The 21609-nt window shown below is 38.6% G+C and overlaps 1 protein-coding gene across 3 annotated transcripts in view; it reads right to left on the bottom strand.

The window, feature by feature from the left end:
• Window positions 1-6597: 6597 nt before the first annotated feature.
• Window positions 6598-21609, bottom strand: part of LOC148220051 (SMAD family member 2-like) — a 72222-nt gene continuing 57210 nt past the window's right edge. For 2 of the 3 annotated variants that reach the window (XM_088155703.1, XM_088155704.1), the window contains 8 exons: window positions 21073-21266; window positions 20439-20573; window positions 17347-17421; window positions 15616-15669; window positions 14349-14561; window positions 12431-12568; window positions 12124-12268; window positions 6598-8465 (listed from right to left, as the gene is read on the bottom strand). In XM_088155703.1, the coding sequence (XP_088011829.1) occupies window positions 8342-8465; window positions 12124-12268; window positions 12431-12568; window positions 14349-14561; window positions 15616-15669; window positions 17347-17421; window positions 20439-20573; window positions 21073-21266 (1078 nt within the window). In that variant the 3' untranslated portion in view covers window positions 6598-8341. The remainder of the gene's footprint in view (window positions 8466-12123; window positions 12269-12430; window positions 12569-14348; window positions 14562-15615; window positions 15670-17346; window positions 17422-20438; window positions 20574-21072; window positions 21267-21609) is intronic. The other variant, XM_088155705.1, reaches the window with a different exon arrangement.

Below are 21609 nucleotides of genomic sequence, written 5' to 3'. Positions count from 1 at the left end.
CAACCTGACCCAATCCTCCTTGTCCCTTAATAGCTTCTGTGACTCGTCATGTGCCACTCTATTGTGGCAGTTTTCCATTTTCTATGTATCCCTGCAGTATGGCAGGAACTGTCAGTAAAGAGAGTGTATCACTTTTCATTTTCTGGTAGCTGAGTATATGGTGGGGCCTCCTCAGCATGAATCAGCTTTTCCTTCTCCTCTGATAGTCTGAAATTTTCTCCTTCAGACCAGTTTATGATGACTTCAAGATCCCTGGGTAATTTGGGTTACTTATTCAAACTTGCTGTGTGATCAGAGCAATCCACTTACTCCGTGTAGCACCAATGGCATGGTGTGTAAAGGGGACTTTCCCTTCGAACATTCAGCCCAGCACTTGAAGTCAGGGTGCCAGGAAGAGCTGTGCTTCAATGCCAATCACTTGTGAAGCACCTCAAACCCCTTCATAAACTGCCAGGATCTCCTTTTCAGTTGGAGTGTAACAGGCCTCAGATCCTTTGTATCCCCAGTTCCAGAACCCCAGGGGTTATCCTCAATTCTTTCCAGGTACTTTCTCCTAGAGGCTCCAGGAAGGATCGTTCTCCTCAGCTGTGGTATAGAGCACGTTTTTCTCATCTTGTCCTGTCCTGAATGGCCCAAGGGCTACTGCATGAACAATCTCCTGTTTCATCTGTTCAAAGGCTTGTTGTCCAGGACCCCACTTAAAACTGTTTTTCTTCTGGGTCAGGTGAAAGAGAGGTTTTACAATCGGACTGTAATCTGGAATATACATCCTCCAAAAACCCACAGTACCTAGGAAGGCCTGTATTTCCTTCTTGCTGGTCAGTGGAGACATAGATGCTATTTTGTTGACCACATTTATTGGAATCTGAATACGTCCATTTTGCCATTTTACTCCTAAAAACTTAATTTCCTGGGCAGGTCCCTTCACCATACTTTGCTTTATGGAAAAAATGGCCTTCAGGACAATCTGGATTATCTTCTTCCCTTTCTCGAAGACTTCCTCTGCTGTATTGCAAGTATTCTGGAGTGTCACCCTGTTGGGGGTTGAATTTTTCCCTTTTCTTTCTGTGGAATTTTCCCCATTGTTATGCTAAGTATTTGGGGCTACACCCAGAAGCTCAGATAGCTAAGTTAACAGTTTCTCTCTAAGGGGGGAGGAGAGGGGGAACACCGAAAAAGAAGAGGTGGGATAGGGGCCTGTTCTCTCAGGCTCTTGCTCTCTCGCTCATCTGGCTCGGAAAAGGATGGTTGCTAGAAACTCCGCTCTGCCATCCCGATGAGAGGGAGTTGCTTTCCTTGGCTGTGGGATCCCGCAATCTCCCTGCTCAGATGCTCTCTCTCTCCTGCATCTCCTGTTCACTTCAGCACATCCTTTTGGAGCATCGGGATCCTTGAGCAGCATCTCCCCTCCGCCCTTCCCAGCTGGGACACAGACGCCGTTCACCGCAGCGCCCCTCCAGCCACGTGGGATCACCGCATCTCCTCCCTGCTCACCGAGAGCTGGCAGGCAGTGCCAGAACGGTAACTGCACCACAGAGGAAAGGTGTTCACAACTGGAAGAAGTGTTTACTGGGTTTTCTGCTCTGTTGTTGTTTATCTTGCAGTTATTGTTGTTGTGTTTTGTTTCCCTTGTTACATATATATATATATATATGTCAGTAAAGAACTGTTATTCCTACCCCCATATCTTCACCTGAGAGCCCTTTAATTTCAAAATCATAGTAAAGTGAAAGGAGGGAGGTTTATACTCTCCTTTTCAAAACGAGGCCCCTGTCTCTTTTAGCAAATAACTGTCTTTCAAACCAAGACACACCCTTTTCCAGTACAGTCTGGATCAGTCCATGGCAAATCATGGGGCTGTGTTTCCACTCCTGGGGCAGGTGGTTCCAGGTCTACTGGACGCCCCTCCAGGTAAAAGCAAACTGTGGCCTGCACTCTGCTGCTAGACGAATGGAGAAAAACACATTAGCAATGTCAGTGGAGGTATCATTTTGCTGCCTTGGATTCCAGTTCATACTGAATTTCCAGCATGTCTGGCACAACAGCACTTGGTGGTGTGACTTTGTTCAGGCCATGATAGTCCGCTGTCAGTCTCCACTCTCCACTGGACTTAGGCACTGGCCATATAGGGCTATTGAAGGGTGAGTCTTGCTAACCACTCCCTGGCTCTTCAGTTCATAAATCATCTCATGGATGGGGGTCACAAAGTCTTGGTTGGTGTGATATTGTTAACAGTGCACTGTTGTGGTAGCAATCGGTACCTGTTGTTCTTTGACCCTCAGCAGTCCCACAGAAGGGTCCTCTGAGAGACCAGGAAAGGTATTCAGCTGTCTAATTTCCTGTCTCCAAAGCATCTATCCCAAAAGGCCAATGATGTATTTTTGGGCCCCTGAAATACCCTCTCCTGAGGTCATCTATGCCAAGGATGCATGGGCCCTCTGGGCCAGTCACAATGGGGTGTTTTTGCCATTTGTTCCCAGTCAGGCTCACTTCAGCTTCCAGTACAGTCAGCTGTTGGGATCCCCCTGTCACCCCAGAAATAGAGATGGATTCTATCCCTACATATCTCGATGGCATCAGGGTACATTGTGCACTGGTGCCAACTAAAGCCTTATACTCTTGTGGATCTGATGTGCCAGGCCATTGGATCCATGCAGTCCAATAGATCTGATTGTCCATTTCCTCCACCTGTCCAGAGGCCTTTAGTCCTGGTCATAGTACTCATTGCTCACTTCTTGTAAATATGAACTGGAGGTCATTTCAAGAGGATCACAAGTGATATCAGCCCTCTGTATTTGGTCTGACTGAGATAGAGTTCATTTTTCCTTAGCACCCCTCACAGTTCTGTGATTTGCAGTGGTAGTGTTTTGGCTACTGCTGAGCAGTGCTGTCCCTCTAACATTCCTTCCCCTCCCATCAAGGGGTTGGGAGCGGGCAAGATTCTGGGAGGGGACACAACCAGGCCAGCTGATCCAAAGTAACCAAAGGGATATTCTACACCATATGATGTCAGCTCAGATATAAAAGCTAAGGGAGGGAGGAGGAACAGGGGGGTATTAGTTATTCTACACTGTTTGCCTTCCAGAGCAACTGCTGCATGTGTTGAAGCCCTGCTTCCTGGGAAGTGGCTGAACATCGCTTGCTGATGGGAAGTAGAGATTAGCATTTCTCTTTGCTGATACGCCTGCAAACTTCAAGTTAGACAGGAGTTGCCTCCAGAGGGTGAGTTTCTATTCTTTTCACAATATCCTGGTCAATACCCACATCCTGGGACAGGGATCCCAGTTGCTTGGCTTCACTACCATCTAGTTTCATATTGTGGGCCATGACATCCCAGCATCAGAGCAACCAGGTCACCAGGGGCTCACCCAACTGGCAGTTGAAATATTTTTGCATACCTCGCATCTTACCCAGGAATAGGGATTGGATGATTATCTCTGGCCCTGCCTCTTCCTCCTGCTGTGAGGACCCTACTTCTTCATCCCTAAAAGAACTGATTTTGTCTTGGCTTTCTTCTTCTGTACAGGGGCAACTGCTACCAGCACAGGTTGTTCCTCTGGTTCAGCTGCAGTTTGAGTTGCCATAGTGCCTGTTGGTCTGCTTTCTTCCTCCTCCTCCTCCCCCTGAGGGTGCTGTCTAGTAATGGGCAGTGTCCGATAAGTAGTAGTCAAAGCCTAGCACCTTGCATAACTTCGTGCCTCTCTAGAACTGCCATAGCATTTTTCTTTCCAATATACTGCCACTTTATCAGGGTCCTGTAGTTGTTCAGGGGTGATCTTCCAAACCATTGGAGCAGAATAGTCCTTCAAAATCTGGCTGATTTTCTCCCACCTTCCATGCCACTCATGATTATCCACCCTCAGGGCAGATCTCTGAAAGATTCTCCTAAAATTCTCTTGTAACTCTAAACATGATGTGGACCTCACTGAGGAGACCTGGCAGACATAGCAACAAGAACATGCTTTCCTTAACACCCAAAGGGAATTCAAAATTCTCAAAACCAGTTGTAATGGGCCTGAAGGAGGAAAAGGGGATAAAAAGCTGGGGAAATTAATCCTCCCCTGTTCCCCCTACAGGCTGGGTATGATTATTAAAGTACTCCTAGAAGTAGCATGCAAGGTAAGGGCAGAAGGGAAGCACTGAGGACATATCCCAAATGACCTTTGTTGCCCTTGATGTTCTGTCATAAACTGATATGACACAGTACATCAACAAAACACTCCTGATCCCTTTCCCTGTTCTGAAAATCATCACAAGGAGCACATGTTGCATATACGGGAATATATACAGGGTCAGGTGACACAACCACATGAACAAACCAAGCAACATTGTGACCAGTGGCTCTGAACCTAATACAACAAATGCTTAGATCAAATTTGGTTCCAACCTGCTCTGGTAAGATCTGTTGTTATCTCAACCCTTTGAGCCCCAAATTGGACACCAAATAACGCTGCCATGGTTTAGGAATGATATTCCCCAATTTAGTGTTCCCACTGAAACACTCCAAACCATGCACTGCTTGCTCACTCCCCCCTTTCCCCTGTGGCAGGCTGGAGAGGAGAATTGGAAGCACAAAAGGTAAAGATCATGGGTTAAGATAAGAACAATATACTGGAAACAGCAATGAAATAAGGAAACCAACAGTAATGGCAACAATATTAATAACAAAAGCGTATGAGGGAGGTGAACAATTCACACAGGATTTGTTCACCACACAGAGCCTGGCAATACCCGTCCACCCACCACACTACATGACCCCAAAGGGACCCCTTCCCCTGTTCCCAGAAAATGACATGAGGTTGTAAAGAATAACCTCTCTGTGCTAGCCATGTCCCCTCCTGGCTATTGCAAAAATTAACCCTGTCCTGGTCAGAACCAGGAGAGGCAGATATTTCTACTTACTTTATGCATTTAAATCAGGCACCTCAGCCAACAGCCTAGGTTATCTACCAGAGAGCAATTCAGAGCCCCAAATTCAGACTTTACCTCTCTGTTCTGATTATACAGGTAGTCTGAAATTAAACTATTTACGCTGCTTTTCTGCAATCAATTTCAAGGAAGTTAAGTTCTGATTAAGCCCAATGTCCTGAATAAGAGCAGGAAAACACCACAGCTCTTGCTGCTCTAGATTTATATAACAGCACCTGAAAGCCAAAGTACTCAGCAAGATGCTAAAGTAACAGTGGAGAATTCCTGTTGCAGAGAGCTTACCACCTAATAGGAAACATGCACTAAAGTAAGGGGGAAATACACAGAGAAAATGCTCTACTATCAGTTCTCACAATTTAAAACCACAAGAGTCCAGACATTTGACATTGTTCTCAAAGCCTCAGCCCTGAAACAACATCAAAATGAAATCAGGTTTTTCTTCAGAGGGAAAAGGGTTCTTAATTGTTAGCTCAGCGTAGCCAAGTTGCCAAAAGGCAACTCAAAAATAATTTTAAGGCCTGGGTTTCTACATCAACTATCTGATTTTTGATTACTTGGCTTTGGCAATACTATGAAAATCAAGCTCAGACAGGGCTAGTGACAAGAGAGAGATTGGAACCCAGGGTTACAGAATCACAGTCCAAACTTAAAGTACCAATTACATGCAGAGTTTTTCCAGCTTGACAATACAGATAAGCAGCTGGCTACCCACACTTTAAGCATCTCCATTCGAGTATTCCCTGCTTGGTAACTATTTTATTTTAAAAAACAACCTAACTGAAAAAAAAAATCCCTTTTCATATGTACTTTGGACATCAGTACTTTGGCAGAAGAGGGATGAAGTTGCATTCCTTACATACCATAGGCATTCCACATTAAGATGCTTGAGCAGGCACTGGTCAGATTTTGAAGAGCAGAACAGCAGTGGGATAAGTCAGAAAGGCACTAGATTAGGAAACAGGAGTAGGTAAAGTTACTCAAGAACTGAAAAAAGAATTTAAATTAAATACAGGCAAGCAAATGTTTCAAATGCAGATAAATTCCTTTGTGCCACTAAGCTGTGGCTAAAATAGCAATTGCAGGAGACAGTATCTTAGTGGTACTAACAGAAGTTAAAAAAATGACCTTCATAGACTGAGATGGCCTTGCATGCAGGCAGCACCACAGGTCCTTGTCTACTTGGAAGTGCCCACCAAAAAAGGGTATGGTAAAGGTTATTAATTACAATATTCAAGGCAAAGCAAGTAATATTGCCATAACTGAAAGAACACATACAGAAATCCACAGTAAGGGGACTGCAGAATTAGGTCATCCAACTGATTCAAGTTGCAAACTGCTCATAAATGCAATGGGAGTCTTTCATCCAGACAAGTCACTCTTATCTGTTTCACAGGTGAAAGTAATCATCTGAGCTAGCAATATGCAATTTGATTGTGGTAGAAAAAAGCAACTGCTTTAATAAACTTGATCGAGAGTAGAGATTTGTATCACTAAACACACATAGATCCAGAACCTGCACAACAGTTGTATGAGAAGTGATTTTAACATCTAAACTATACCTTTCCAGCCACAACATGCAGGACAGTTGTGCCATTTATTTGAGTGGGTTAGAATGACTCCTAACCTTCAACAGAAAATATAGACAGCAATTAATAAAAAACCCAACCATCATGAGAATTAAAAGTTTTATTATTGTATTCACATATTAGGCAAATGCAACACACATGAAGATTATTTCTTAGGTTCACAAGTTCTACCAGTACATTAGTCTAGTGGTAAAACTAGCATAACTTGGTAACTTCTTTGCCGATTTTGAAAGGTGTCTGTCCCACTTTTTCAAGGGTTGATTTTTGGTATTGCTTCTATGCCCTAGTCATTATGACATAAAAATATCCATCACTATTGTCAATTCAGTTAACAGATTAAAAGCTGTAACATTGGCCCCATTTTTGTTCTAAAAGCTCACTAGCTGTACTTACAAAGTACAGTACTAGTGTAATGGATGAAATAATGGAAAAAACAAAGACAATCCCCCTACTGCCACAATAACAAAAGAATGACAGACTGCTAGATCACAAGCTCGTTAGCAAGATATATATTTTTCAAGTCAGAATAACCCTTCTATATAGCTTCCCAACCCATTCCCAATCCAGACTTATCTGTAGAATATACTTCAGAATATTTTTATTATGGTGCAGCTGTAGTGTCCAAGGGTTCACAATAACATGCACTGTCACAAAGAACCTAGAAGTCCTCCTTTGCTAGTCATACCTCAGCAACCACTATCCTAGAGGTTTTACAAAAGCAACTATTTTCAATAACAAGACTCATTATGACATAATGAATGTGTATGATCTGGTATGCAAGTAAGCTATACAAAGCCACACAGATCAGAAATTTAAAATCTGTTACTGAAATATATTAAGAAGATACATCTATTTAAAACCTATATGAAAGAGTAGTTTACCTTGGGAAAGAGTTTTTCAAGGTATTTAGCTCCAAAAACTAAATCCCACGATTTTTAGTGACATCTGTGCAATGTAAAAATACAGATGTAAGGGGAAAGAGAATAATCCTGTGTACTTAATCCAGTACCCAATGCTATGATAAATTCTCATTCCATGAGAAAAAAACACTGATGTCAATGATTTGAGGTAAACAAAAAAGTCCCAAATTACACCATTGCCAGCAATAATGCTGGCACCAGATTCATCAACTCAGATGGGTAGGGAAAAGTAGATTCTTAGTGTGATGGATACTTGGAATTTATAATATGAATTGATTTAGGCCCCATTAAGTATATAGTGTCTTAAAATTTCACAGATGAATCTCAAGACATTTCTTTTCCTTTCATTTAAGGGAATTTTTTTTTTTTAAGAAGGCAGCAAAAAGTTGAGCTCTTTATGTTTAGGACAACTCAAAAATCTGCTTATATAAAAAAAATATGAAATAATAAGGGAGTAGAGTCTTGAAATTTTATGAGATTTACCCAAATCAAAAAAACCCAAGCAACTATTTATGGGAACTAAAATGTAGAACAGCACAAAACTGTGATATTTGAGATCATGATGCATTACCAGTACATATACTTAGTTATTCATGTTATTGATAAACCATTAGGACACTCAATTATATACCCAATAAAAACACCATTAAGAGTCTTGAGAACTGTCCCATCGTCTTTCTTTCTATACACTAAATTTTCATCTAGTAGAAGAGAATAGGAAACAGAATCCACAAGGTGCTTTAATTGATGAAACCTCAAGTGCTGTTTTTCTTTTTTTTTTTATAAAACCTTTTTAGATAGTAAACAGTTCATGGGGACCACACAAATACTATGACAGACGAGGTGTTATATTAAGTCTGTTGATTAGACTTGATATTTAGCCCACTGGTAACAGAGGAATGAGTTTTACGACATGCTGGAGCAGCGTACTGAAGGGGAGCCCATCTGAGTCAATACTTTGTCCAACCATTGTAGAGGTCCATTCAGATGAAGTTCAATCCAGCAAGGAGTGCTTGTTACTGTTTGCCGCCTAGAAAATAAAGAATGGGGAAGTCAGAAAGCAGCTTTAGCTACTATGACAGCATACAGCTGGACTGTATGCATCATAAAAGAAGGAGGGGTTTGGCTACAGACAGCCAATCCCTGATAAGAATGCAAGCAGGCAGCTATTGGTCAGTGAGCTGGGTGGTAACCACTCATAGCCAATCAGGTTTGAACGCAGAGTCTTTTGAATAGGGTATATAAGAACTGTGTAAGCCATTAAATGCTCTCTGCTGCACAAACCACGAGTGTTGTGCCATCTCTTCATCTCCCACCATTGCAACAAGTTACCATAAAGTTCTCCATCATATGATCAAATTTGTTTCCATCTATATCTCATACACAGAAAGATAAAAATCCACAACCATTATCAGAACAGTTACTAAAATTTTTTCAGACAGTCTTGGAAGGAAAAAAACCCAACAAAAACTCCAAAACACTCCACATCTGTAAGACACATCAATAATTACATGCTTGTCCATAATACATCGAGAATATTCCGCTCTGGAGAATAAGAGCTGCAGCATTTACTTCAAGTATGCTTCAAGTACCACACCAAGAGCTTTACATCTAAAAAGAAATTCAAAACTGAAGATTGTCCAACCAATGTGGTGTTCACGTCACAGATAGCTGTGTGCAGCTGCATTGCAACCTTCAAAGAGTCTGCATGCATAACTGGGTTTGAATTTTGTAGACAATTGCTGAGAAATACTAACTAGAAACCCTTGACTCTGCACTATTAGTATGGCTAAACAGCACAGTGCTATGATGATCATAAGGTCTGGCTTTTTTGGAGCAAATGACAAGATAAATATATAAGGAAACTGCTAGATGTTGTCAGAAACACTATTGCAAAACACAGTGTGTGGTTATACTGTGCAAACTTATGCTATCTCAAAGGAACACTAAACTTTTATCTCCAATTTTCTGTAATCTTACACTTCTACACGTGTTTTGTACTGCAACATCCTCACAAAACCAACCAAAGTAAAAATTGTTTTCATTGTCTTCTATATAAACTTACCTATAATTTTTCATAATAGAAGCCCTTAATTAAACACCATATCCCAAATCTCAGTAAAGCTGAAGGGCTGACAATCAAAAAAGCTTCATTCACTCTCCCATATATCCTTGTTTCAGAGACCTGTTCAAAAAATTTCCTTTTCATCTCCAAAGTAAAAAAATCAGTATCAGACATACTCTGCCTGAAAAATCCTGGTTTTTTTCAGTATACCTGCTCCAGGCATGGGAATTTTCCCAAACTAGACTGCCAAGACTACTGTTGCTAAGCCAGTTTTTCCTAGTAATTCTAGCTATCCCAAAGTCAAAGCAAGAAGGCATTAAGATTCAAAGGCAGCAGATTACTGTTGGCACTGCAACCCTTCACTTTAAGCAAATCTGTTTATATAACCGGAGGAACTGAAAAGGCAGAAAAATTAAGCCAGACAGAAGATGAATTTCCAAAGTTGTTGGTGATTTCACATTTTCTAGGAAAAGAAAGCAGCTGGGGTCTGTGCACTCTCAGCACTCTAAAAAACATTGTTTATCTTAGCCTCAAATGCCTTTGCCAAAATAAAGTGTTCCAATAGAACAACCTAAATCACAGGAAATATAATTTCATTTAGTCTCAAATCCTTTCCCAAAGAAGGAAGTTCATGATTCCAATGCTGTTAACTCCCCTACAATGTGTTCCACAACACACTTCCTCAGAATTTTATAACTGGTTGTGTTCAACAATCCTAGCTTTGCACTACGCTGGCAGAAGTTGATAAAATAGCAACAGTTGCTTAGCAGCTGTCTCAATGCTAAAATCCAGCCTCTTCTACTCAGATATCCAGCTCACATATCACTGTTTGCTGTAATTATGTCTCTACTGAGCTCTCTTCAGAAGATGATCCTAGACCTGGATAGTTCTTGTGACAACATGAACACCTGACTGCTGATCTGAACTTCTACCACCATCCTCAATTGTAGACAACATGTGTTGAGCAAAAAGTTGTAAACTATTTTGTCTACCAAGCTTATAAGCTTGGTAAATAAACAAAATATACCACTTTGCCATACCTGTGCATTTACCCACATAGCATAAAATGTAAGTAATGCTCTGTCTTTGCCCAAGCCCGTTCTATAAGAAACCTTTTTGATATAATGATGAAGCACAGATGTTTTAACAAGAATGATGGATTTTGCAGTGCCTCCTGGTCTATTTTGACAATTCAGACTACATTAGTTTAAATTCAAGGTTGTGTTTGCAGGAGCAACCTCGTCTTCCTTTAATCACAACTGCAGCATAACTTAGAGGTTTTGTGCATCAATACTTTATTAGCATCATCTTAAATAGAGATGCAAAGCAACTAGTTCAGCATTATGCCAGTAATCAGTTTCTGTGGTGTTCTGGCAGTGTTTGCACTGCAGCTTTTTTAATCCTATGATCTCTCATTAGTTTATAGACTACTAACAACCAACATTCTCCCTTCTTAGAAATAAATTTACCAAAAGGGTCCTCACTGTTTTAATTCAGCACTTACACTCCATTCACTTCAAGTTGTCTCCATATAATCTGACTGATTAAGCCTCTTCTGTTCTGATTTGAATGTTGTATTTATTTATGTGCAAGTGTATACATACTTCTTTTGAAACAAATCCAATAGTTCTTTAAACTTGAGCCACATTATTTTTTGTCTCTTACTAACAGAGGTACTAATTTATTCCATTACTCAAATTTCTCATTTCATCTAATTAGACTTCTACAAAATTGGCTTCATTTATCTGAGAAGCCTCCCCCACATACTAACACTGATATTTACATGCATATATTTCAAGAGCAGATAAAACAAACAAAGCCCCAAGATTCACGGTGGAACCTACACACCATTGTTCAACTTCAGAAATTATATGGATTTTAAAAAAGTCATTATGTATTACAATATGGTATTGATATGTCAGATTTCATTTCTTCAGGGGACAATTTCTAGAGAGGTTTAAGGAATTTGTTTAAATAAAGAATACAACTGGAATCTATAAAAAAAGCAGATAAAAGTCTATTTTTTTTATACTAAAAAAAAAAAAATTAGCAATTTTACTACATAAAGACAGTAATCTTACTCCCACAATTTTTTTTCTGTTACAAGTTCCGAAATATTTGTCATCCCTTAAATGCATGTTCTCCAGCTGTTTCATTCTGCAGAATGAACTCCAAATTACTTCAATTCTTTCTGTCAGATACTATCAACTGCATCCCTCACCACAACCTAATGAACTCATACTCCACACAGAACAGGACAGAGACCAAAATTACTACATCTAAAAAACAGCAAATAATCTCACAGCACAAACGGTCAAACTTCTAGATATCGTCAGTGATTTTGCCATAATAAGCAAGCAAGTAGAACCAAGCGAGGAAACAACTTTGACAACATTCCTTGCTCAACAGATGACTGTAATACTAAAATAAATTTCTGGTCTTTATAACTTAAAAACTCAATAGCTGAGGAGGGAGAAAAATGAAAATATGGGGTTCAACTTGCAGACAGCATGTGTACAGTAGCAGTAAGAAGCATGTAGGTACAGGTTTCAAACCAAAGAGAAATAGTGCATTAGTGAAAGAAGAAAACTTAACTCTAAAATTTAAAAAAAAAGTTTTTTACCTGTATTCAGCTCCCCATCCTTTAACAAAACTCATTCTTATGGTACACATTCTAGTAAGCTGATAAACTGCTTCAAAACCCTGATTCACAGATTGAGCCAGAAGAGCAGCAAATTCTTGGTTATTAAAGATTTTTAGGTTGCATCCTATAAAGAAAAAAAAAGTCCAAAGAGTACAATCAATCAATGAATACTTGTGTTTGCTACCCAGAAACCCAAAACTATGAAGAAACTATGAAAAGGAAAGCAAATGTCCAGTGAATACACTCACTGAATATTTTTACACAAGACCTTTAGTAAGCTACTAACCTGGTGGAATTTTGCACACAGTTGCAGGATGCCAGCCATATCTTTGATTACAGTTTGGGCTCTGAACAAAAATCGCACTATCACTTAAGCACTCAGCAAAAACTTCTCCACCAATGTAATAGAGACGTACTCCCCTTCCTGTAGCAAAATTCAAAAGAACTGTAGTTATGATATGATCCAAGAAGATTAACAAACAAAAGAGTATTTTGTTTCAGAGAAGGCCAAGGTTTTTCTTTATAACAGAAACAGAAATCAATTATCTACAGGACAACACTGCTGGGTTGACAGGTGTAGCAGGAGCAGAACACAATTAACTTGCATTTTTCCTCCCACGAACTCAAAACATTTGAAGGAGAAGCAGAATAATTTTTGGTCAAGAGTGAGATAGAATTTTCTAGCCATGTAATGGCTTGTAACCAAATAAAAATTAAAAATCAGTGTTCATTAACAAATAACTTTTTACTTAAAGAAATACCAGAATCAAAATAAAAATATTAGGTTCAACAGAGTTAAAACTTGTGCTAAAGTGTTGTATATGAAGCAGCACAGGCCACTATGGCAAAAAAGGAAAACACAGTGTACCACGTCAACACTCTTTGCTTACATGCACCCATACTATTTCACAATCCACTGCATACCCCTTTCTTTGTACTACTTGAACAAAACCAACAGGACTTCATTTAGCCCTATTACAAAATAAAACTCCATAAGAAACAGTATTGTTCACTTTTTAACTGTGGTTTTGTTCTCTCTCTCTGAGTGGAAAAAAAACAACTGTATGGCTTATTTCTAGCAGAAGATAAGTAATGTACAAGTGAGTTCTCAAAGAAAGCTATTTATAATTAACAGATTCTTTAAAGGCCATAGTTTCTATTCCCCCTTTTCTTTAAAACAATTTTTCAAACAAAATGTGAATTACTCTTTTTTAAAAAGTGAGAGTTCCTTACATTTTTGCTTTTCCTCATCATTGATCATTTTGATTAGTTGGCACAGGTGTAGCCTGGGCTTCTGCACATCTAAATTTTTATTAGACAAGCATTTGGATTTGGCATAGAGGCAATCAGAAGGTTCTATTAAAGAGGTTGAAATTTTTACTAAAAATCAAACCGAAAAACCTCATGAATATTGCTAAATAAAAGAATCCAGAAAAAAAAAGGATAGTTTATTGAAGAACATAAAGCCAAGACACTGCATTGTAGAAAACAATATTCTTTATTAACCATTAGAAAGAAAGAAAATCCTAATTATGTCAAAACAGCATGTTATCTCAACTGCAGCTTTTCCCATTTCAGAAAAGCATTCGAGTACTACCAATGTTCATTCTGCATTTTATAAATTAGAATAAATTAAGCAGCATGCTAATATTTTGCAATTAAAGCTTATATTTCAATTATAAGCAACTCTGAATATAAATAATACCTAGGGCAGACCAGTCCAATGAGGAGCCTGAAAGCCAAAAACCTCCCCCTTGGGATACTTTGGTGCCTCATCTTTTTCCAGAAGGCAGAGAACAGCAACATGAGCAACAGAAATCCCCTACAGTTGAGTGGCTTCCTCCTCTGCCACTTGCATCCTGACAGTTGTGTGACTGCTGCTGCTATCAGCTTAGTGACTACTGATTGAGGAAAGGGAGCTCCTTTCAGCTCTAGCCATCACTACATCTCTTCCCAATTGCAACAGGCTGTGGTAACAGAAGCAGCTATATTTCTCCTTAATTTCAGAAGCAGCAACCTCTCTGTCTTTCCACTTATGTCCTTAGCAAGAGAGATCAAGCTCTTCTTGGGAAGCCCCAAGAGAGAAGTTCTATGACTGGCTGCACAAGGGTGAAAGAAACCCAAAATACAGATCTGCCCATCTTCTCTGGATCATTTCAGATAATTTAATGTCTAAAATGAAATTAAAGATCAGAGATCTTTACCTATGTGTCGCCTTGTCATTTCCACTGTAGCATTTCTGTTTACATTGGAAAGCAAGCCTAGACAAAATCGTTCTGAATTTGATGGATCTGTAAAGCCATCTACAGTCAGGGAAGGCTGGGATGCATGGAAGGTTTCTCCCACTCTCTGATTCAATTCATAATATGCTATTGAACACCAAAATGCAGGCTCCGAGTAAGTAACTGGTTGCAAGTCTATAAAAAAAGATTTTAAAACAAGCTTAATACATAATTCGAGGCTGAAAAGAAATGTCTGCCCTGCTATTTGCCTCTCCCAGAAACAACAGCCATTAGTCTCCTCAAATTATATTTTACTTGCTGTCATTTTTACCTACTCCAGTAAACAGAATGGAATTTAGACTTTCACACAAAGGAAGAAGGAGGGGAAGAGGGGGTGATCTAATCTGACCACAGCTCATTTAGTTCAGTACTTGCATTTTGATTGGCAAAATGATTAAGGTAATGCTTCTGTGAGTGCCAGACATTGAGACATTTCTGTTGCTTTTCTATAACTTGCAAACATTTTGGCAATAATAAAGAAAAGATTAAACTATCAAACACTGAACCACACAAAGGAAAAAATATTAATATGAAAATGATATTTCCTTATATTACACTAGATCTTATACCATCTTTTTATCTAAATTAAGTTCTAAGCTCCTTTTACTCTCCCCTATGAGAGCTCACTATCCCCTGTGCATCTTCAGCTTTTCCTGAGTTGCTTCCCCTTTTTACCTACCCTCATTACTTACTAAGAGTTCTTAACAGCATTTTTCTGTCATCATTCCTTAAACAAACCTAGGGGAATCTGATCTTCCTGACGCATTTATACATATACACAGCAATGGCACCTGATCAAAGCAGGTGGGCAACTAATGTGGGAGCAATGACTGTATTGCAGTTACAGGTGACACAGTACATGAGAGAAGAGTAGCAGAACATATATAGAAGGGAGTCAGCAAGTCTGGGCAGCACTGTGGATTGGCTAACGTCCTTTAAACTATTTTATAAATGCTAGTCCTACACACACAATCATATTCTTTCTCTTTGCTAGGAACTCAAAAGTTACAGAAATAGAGTAGTAGTTAAGAAGTTATTTACCCATCCCTATTATGTTTATCATCAGGAAGCCAACCCAATAGTTTCCTCCTAATACAGTTCTTAATTTAAGTACATTTTCAGTTGTAATGTAATATATACATAAAGAAGTCATCACACAGAGAAATAATTACAAGAATTTCCAGCTTACCCAGGCTATGATTAACTGGAGAAAGACTACTAGGAGACAGCTCTGCTGGAGATCCTGTTGAAGCAATACAGATTGTTTCAGAGCAAATGACCCTCGTTATTGCAGATAAGTAGGAATAACCATTATCTAGATATAGTTTTACATTGAAATTCTTTGGAATAAGAAACCTCAAAAATACTAACACTATTTTTCCAGCATATCACACACTTATTGTGAATTAAGACAGCATTTAATTTTCCAGATTCATGGGACCCTACCCTTTGTCATAAACTTAATATCTTAGTGTTGTATTTGGCAGAGCTTTCACTTCATGCACATTCTGTGAACATAACTTTATTTATGCGCTTGTCACAGAATCATAGAATAGTTTGGATTGGAAGGGACCTTCAAGATCATCTAGTCCCAAGCCCCCTGCCATGGGCATGGACACCTTCTACTAGACCAGGTTACTTAAAGCCCTATCCAACCTGGCCTTGAACACTTCCAGGGATGGGGCAGACACAGCTTCTCTGGACAAGCTGTGCCAGTGCCTCACCACCTTCACAGGAAAGAATTTCTTCCCAATATCTAATCTAACCCTACTCTCTGTCAGTCTGAAGACATTCCCCCTTGTCCTATCACTCCATGGCCTGGTCCAAAGTCCCTCTCCAGCTCTCTTGTAGCCCCTTTAGGTACTGGAAGGTGCTCTAAGGTCTCCCTGGAGCCTTCTCTTCTCCAGGCTGGACAACCCCAACTCTCTCAGCCTGTCTTCATAAGAGAGGTGCTTCAGCCCAGTGAGAAGGTAGTAACTTCTTCCCAAATTCAGTGGGAAAAAAACTAAGAAAAAGTGGACGAGACAAGCAAGATATTGCCTCTATTCTCAAAGGAGAGGGTTTATCTCTAGAAGAACAAGCTGGATTTCCTCACTTGAGATTATTCTTTCCTGGAAGGAGGAAGGAAAACATTTAGAAAAACATGAAGTCTCCAACACAATTTGTGCACTTGTAGACAAAATACAAAGAGGCTTTGCACAGAATCATTCCTACAATGATTGCTGATATCAGTTTTTTTAAATTAAGGTAGCCATTATCACAAAGTGGAAAAATATTGTAGTTCTTTAGGAAAATGGTGCAGTTGATTCCAACTAACTGAAAAAGATTGCTAACATTAGCTAACCAAATACACTCAAGTCTGCCAGCAGACAGCAGGATGTTCTTCTCCAGCACATTAACTGTTCTTTGAACAAGTCTAAAGCCAACCACATTATCTAGAAACTCTTTCATACAAAGGCACAGATGCTTAATATTTCTACTACTCTTTCCATAGAGCCTTCCATACAAGAATTGATTTGAAACATGGCAGAAGTGATAAGGTGCCAGAGGTAAGAGACAGGTTCTCAAAATTCAGTCTCTAACTTGTTTAGGCCAACAGACACATTGCTTCAATGAACCTGTTTCCAGAAGGTAAAGTTGGGGATGGTTAAAACAAATCAGCTATTAAAATTTGATGAAGACTTAATTAGACCTGTATGCTTTTGTTACAAAACAAATGTAATGTACTTAATATGGCACAGAATGCTTTAAAAGCATTCCCCTAACAAAATATTAATTTGTTCACTAAAGACTGAAAGTGATATTTTAAACAGAAAACACCAGGTTGTACAGAGGAAAACTGCCATCATCTTTTAGGCTGAATTCATGCTGCTATGCAGAGGGATCACAGCTAGTGATCCCAAGTTTGGAAAGTAGTTACCTGTATCCATGCTTTGGTTCAACTGCTGGTCATTTGTTTCTCCATCTTCACTGATATATCCTGGAGGTGGTGTTTCTGTCAAAAAACAACAACAAAAAAAACCAAAACAAAACAAAAAACAACAAAACACCTAATGGTTCAATGACTGGGGAAATTAGTAAGATTTAGCATTTGGGTTTTTTTTTTCTCAAGTCCTCATGAGCTCCATTCAATACTTAAATACTTTATTAGAATGTCATTTGCCATCCCTTTGTCCTTCCAGCAGGTCTTCAAACACATTACCTGCCTTAATTGTCTATGCAAAATGTATTATCTCTTGTATGCCAGTCAACTCTTCAAATATGTTATATAATTAACAGATAATCCTTGTCTTTTTCATTTAAGATACTTTCACTAGAATAAGCAACAGCTTTGCAAATGTGATCAACAGCTTTCACATTTAGTAGAATTACAAATGAAAAAACCCCACATCTGGTGACTTGCACCAAAAAAAAAAATCATGTGAGCTGTCTTAATGTACTATAACCATCAGATCAGATACCCTCCCATGCCTTATAGATTTGAAGGCTACTTTTCAGTTCAAACCCCAAATCAATTTTTATTCATTACCTAAAAGTTGATTTCACTCAATAATAACTATATTATTTAACTAGTTACACTGCACAAGCTCTATTAAACAATCATCTATTCTTTTAACTAGCTTTCTTTAAAGATGGAGTTTCACTAACCAAAGCAAACTCAGTAACAAATTTTAAGCATTCTGATACTAGAAACTTTGCCTAATTCAACAGAAATATCTTCAAAACCCAGAAGAGTATGCATGTTCCTTTTCTCCATTGAAAAGGTACTTTGTAATCCAGATAAGTTAACCAACTGCCTTTCAGGAAATAATTTTCTTTGAACTGGGCAAATGTCTTTTCCTATATGGAGTTGGACTTCGATGGTCCTTGTGGATCCCTTCCAACTCAGGATATTCTATGATTCTATATATTAAAGGCAAAACTTGGATTGCTTTAGTGAAAGTGTTTGAAGCTAACTACGTCTACAATCGCCTTAGAATTGTCTCTGAGACATGTGAGGGATTAAATACATTTAATTACATTATTATCAAACAGCAGAAAATTAAAGCTTTTTGCCTAAGATTTAAAATCAAATTATATCCAATATCATGCCTGAGATTTACAGCAATATAGTAAGGTCAGAAGGAAGTCAGCAAGAGGAAACTAGATTAAGTCAGTTGATTAAAAAAAGTAACCAAAAGAATTATATCTTTGGTTCACTCTGTAAAACTAGTGAGCTAAATATAGATGTGACAAAATTCAGAGAATTTAAAAGGATGATTAAGGGAAATCTTCACTATCAAGAATTATGATAACAAAAATCATACTAATTTTGAACATTTTTATTGAATTCATTGTGATAAAGTGGACTCCACCCTTCTCCAAATCATTCATTATAGCTAAGACCACAGCCATGGTAAAAGGTCAACAACCATTTCCAATCCAACCCATGCCTCCTGTTTCCAGTTGCTAATCTAGAGTCTTTGGCACAGATTATTTTCCATAACAAATCTCTGTCTGAATAGATTTCCTCCATGTAGTAGTATTAATAGAACATACACTCCCAACAGCCATCCTGCACTTTCACAATTGCCATCTTCCCAGCTATAAGTGGAACCAACCTCTCTGTAGACCATGTACTGAGACAGTATTGTGGTGCAAAGCTACCAGGGTCTTAGTCTGGCCTACCGCTAAAGAAAATGGTTCTCTGAAGCAGGCTGTCAAGACACACAAGACTTATCAGAACCTAGTTAAGTGTTCAAGATTAAGTCAGCAAGGTCAAATAAAGTAAGATGCCATGAATAAAACGGGAGGGTGTCAGTGACAAAGATAAGGTGGCAAGTAGTGGTTAGCTGCATAAACATTTGAAAATAATGTGAATACCCACAATCACCTTGAACACACTTCCAGCAAATAACTACCTAGCTGCTTTAGCTCATTTCCATAGAACTGGATTTGCAAATTATAGCTTTCCAGTAAGTTTTTAGCAAATGGTATCAAAAGCCCTCAGATTGAGTCAAAAATGGCATACATCCGTTAGGAAAGCAGCACCAATTTCTATCCCCTTAAATTGCTCTTTAAAGGTCTGCTGTCTCTAGGTGGCAACAAACATGGCCCAGATTAAACAGATGAGAACAAATTTATTACATTTTTTAATGCCATTTCAATTCTTGGATTCATTTAAAGAAAACAGAGGCAACGACCTGTTTAAGACACATAGATACAATTTCTACATTGAACATATTTGAGTTTCAAGTAATTTTATTCTTCAAGAGAGTCCAGATCTGAATTTTCAGCTTGTTCATAATATAGCTGCATTACAGATTTATGAGAAAACTTCAGCTTTACTTGGTTTTACACTCCAGGCAACTTCCTGAAGGGATAGGAAACACAAAGTTGGGGCAGGAAACAAAGTTCACTGATTTTATATTTCAGTAATAGTACCAGCTTTCAGGTGCACTGTAGCAGGTTAGTCTTGGGGTGGGGAAGAGGCAAAGAAGGGGAAGAAGGAATTCTTTGATTTCAATATTGTTAGGTTGTTCTTTCATACTAAAAAGACAAAACTGTGCACACAATAGTAACAAATACACAAAGCAGAGCTTGATCGATTGTGGACTACAGATCAAAACACTAAGTCAGTGATTTGCAACTTAAAGTTTTCTCCACAAACTAAACGTGGTGAGATTGAGTAGTAAACTGCTGCTCAATCTCCAACACGAAGCATTTGGCAACCCCTATATGCTTGTAAAACAGATTGAAAGCATAAGACAAAGGTCTATTTGTCACTCATTAGCATTCTGAATCTTAAATAAGCTACTGAAACCAAGTAAGCAGTATAGTTTCACACAGGATCGTGTTCTGCAAACAGCAATGTTGAGGTATTTCCATTGGAACTAATACACAAAATCAACTAGATCTAACTTACTGGCACATTTTACAATTAATTTGATCACTTAGGAGCATAAAATTACCATCTTTGTTTCAGCGGCACAATGCTAAATGTACTGTTTACAGTCAAAGTTAAGAAAATACCTGGTATGTAATTGCTCTGTGGTTCAATTCCAGCTGGAAAGTTAGTGTTTTCAGGAATGGAATGGGTATAGTCATCAAGAGGCGGCAGTTCTGTTAGAATCTCAGTGTGCCGTGGCACTAGTACAGGAGGCAAGACTGGAAAAGCAAAATTCAAAGCATTAGTAAGACCCTCAAAATGCACACTTATGTGAGTTAAAAGGAAAAAATATATATTTAAACCATCTAACAATTTCTTCATATGTTTTTAAATTTTCTGAATCTCAGTACTGCTAGTATTACAATTGTACTGCTAGTGGTAAAAACAGATTCCTGAAGTGCATCTTGAGTAAGACTATTCCACATTAGCAAAGGTGAATCATCTCTGTTCTCCTTTTAAGTCTGGGTCGTATTTAGCCATCTGGAAACTATTAGCAGTCCTGGAAATGTTTATCGGGGGTAAAGGTATCTCCACATTCATAAAGATTTTTCAGTAACTACTATTAAAAACTATCAGGTGTGGTTTTCTCAAAAGCTGTATCTCTAAGAATCGTGTACTTTTGGCAAGAGAAAGTATCATCTTTCTCTTTTTCATTTATATCATTATGCTGATCAAGTATGCACAGATGCAATACAAAGTCAGAAGTAGTCTTCCTACCTGGTGTCTCCACCCTCTGGTAGTGGTAAGGGTTTACACATACTTCATCCTTTTTAAGATTAAAAGCATATTCACAGTTTTCAACTGCTTTAAGTTCATGGTGACTGTGAAGATCTGGCCAGCGCCACAAACGACAGTAAATAACATGCGGCAGTCCTTTACGATGAGATACCTGTAGACGGCCATCGAGAGATCTGGAGGGGAAAGATGTTAAAAAGTTTTTACAGACTGCATGCTCTTAGTCACTCAAACAGGAGTGTACACACATGGAATGGGTAGTTTATTAATTCTCAGAATTAAGTGGATTGATACTGCTAGTGACATTTATACTTTTGCTGAAAGGCTTCAAATGTGATAAAAATGATCATATCAGTAGTCTCTTAACTTGTATTTGAGTTGCTCAAATAATTGCCAGTAAATTTAGAATTCATTAAAAGCCACTTTACCTCCAACCAAGTATTTAGGATGATTGCTTCATATATTTTTTTAAATCCAGAAGAGAGATGTTAAAAAAAAATTAAACCCACACACTTAATG

This window comes from Sturnus vulgaris, chromosome W, assembly GCF_052056855.1.
Source record: "Sturnus vulgaris isolate bStuVul1 chromosome W, bStuVul1.hap1, whole genome shotgun sequence".
In the NCBI taxonomy this organism is placed as follows: domain Eukaryota; kingdom Metazoa; phylum Chordata; class Aves; order Passeriformes; family Sturnidae; genus Sturnus; species Sturnus vulgaris.
This window is presented reverse-complemented; position numbering and strand designations above follow the sequence as displayed.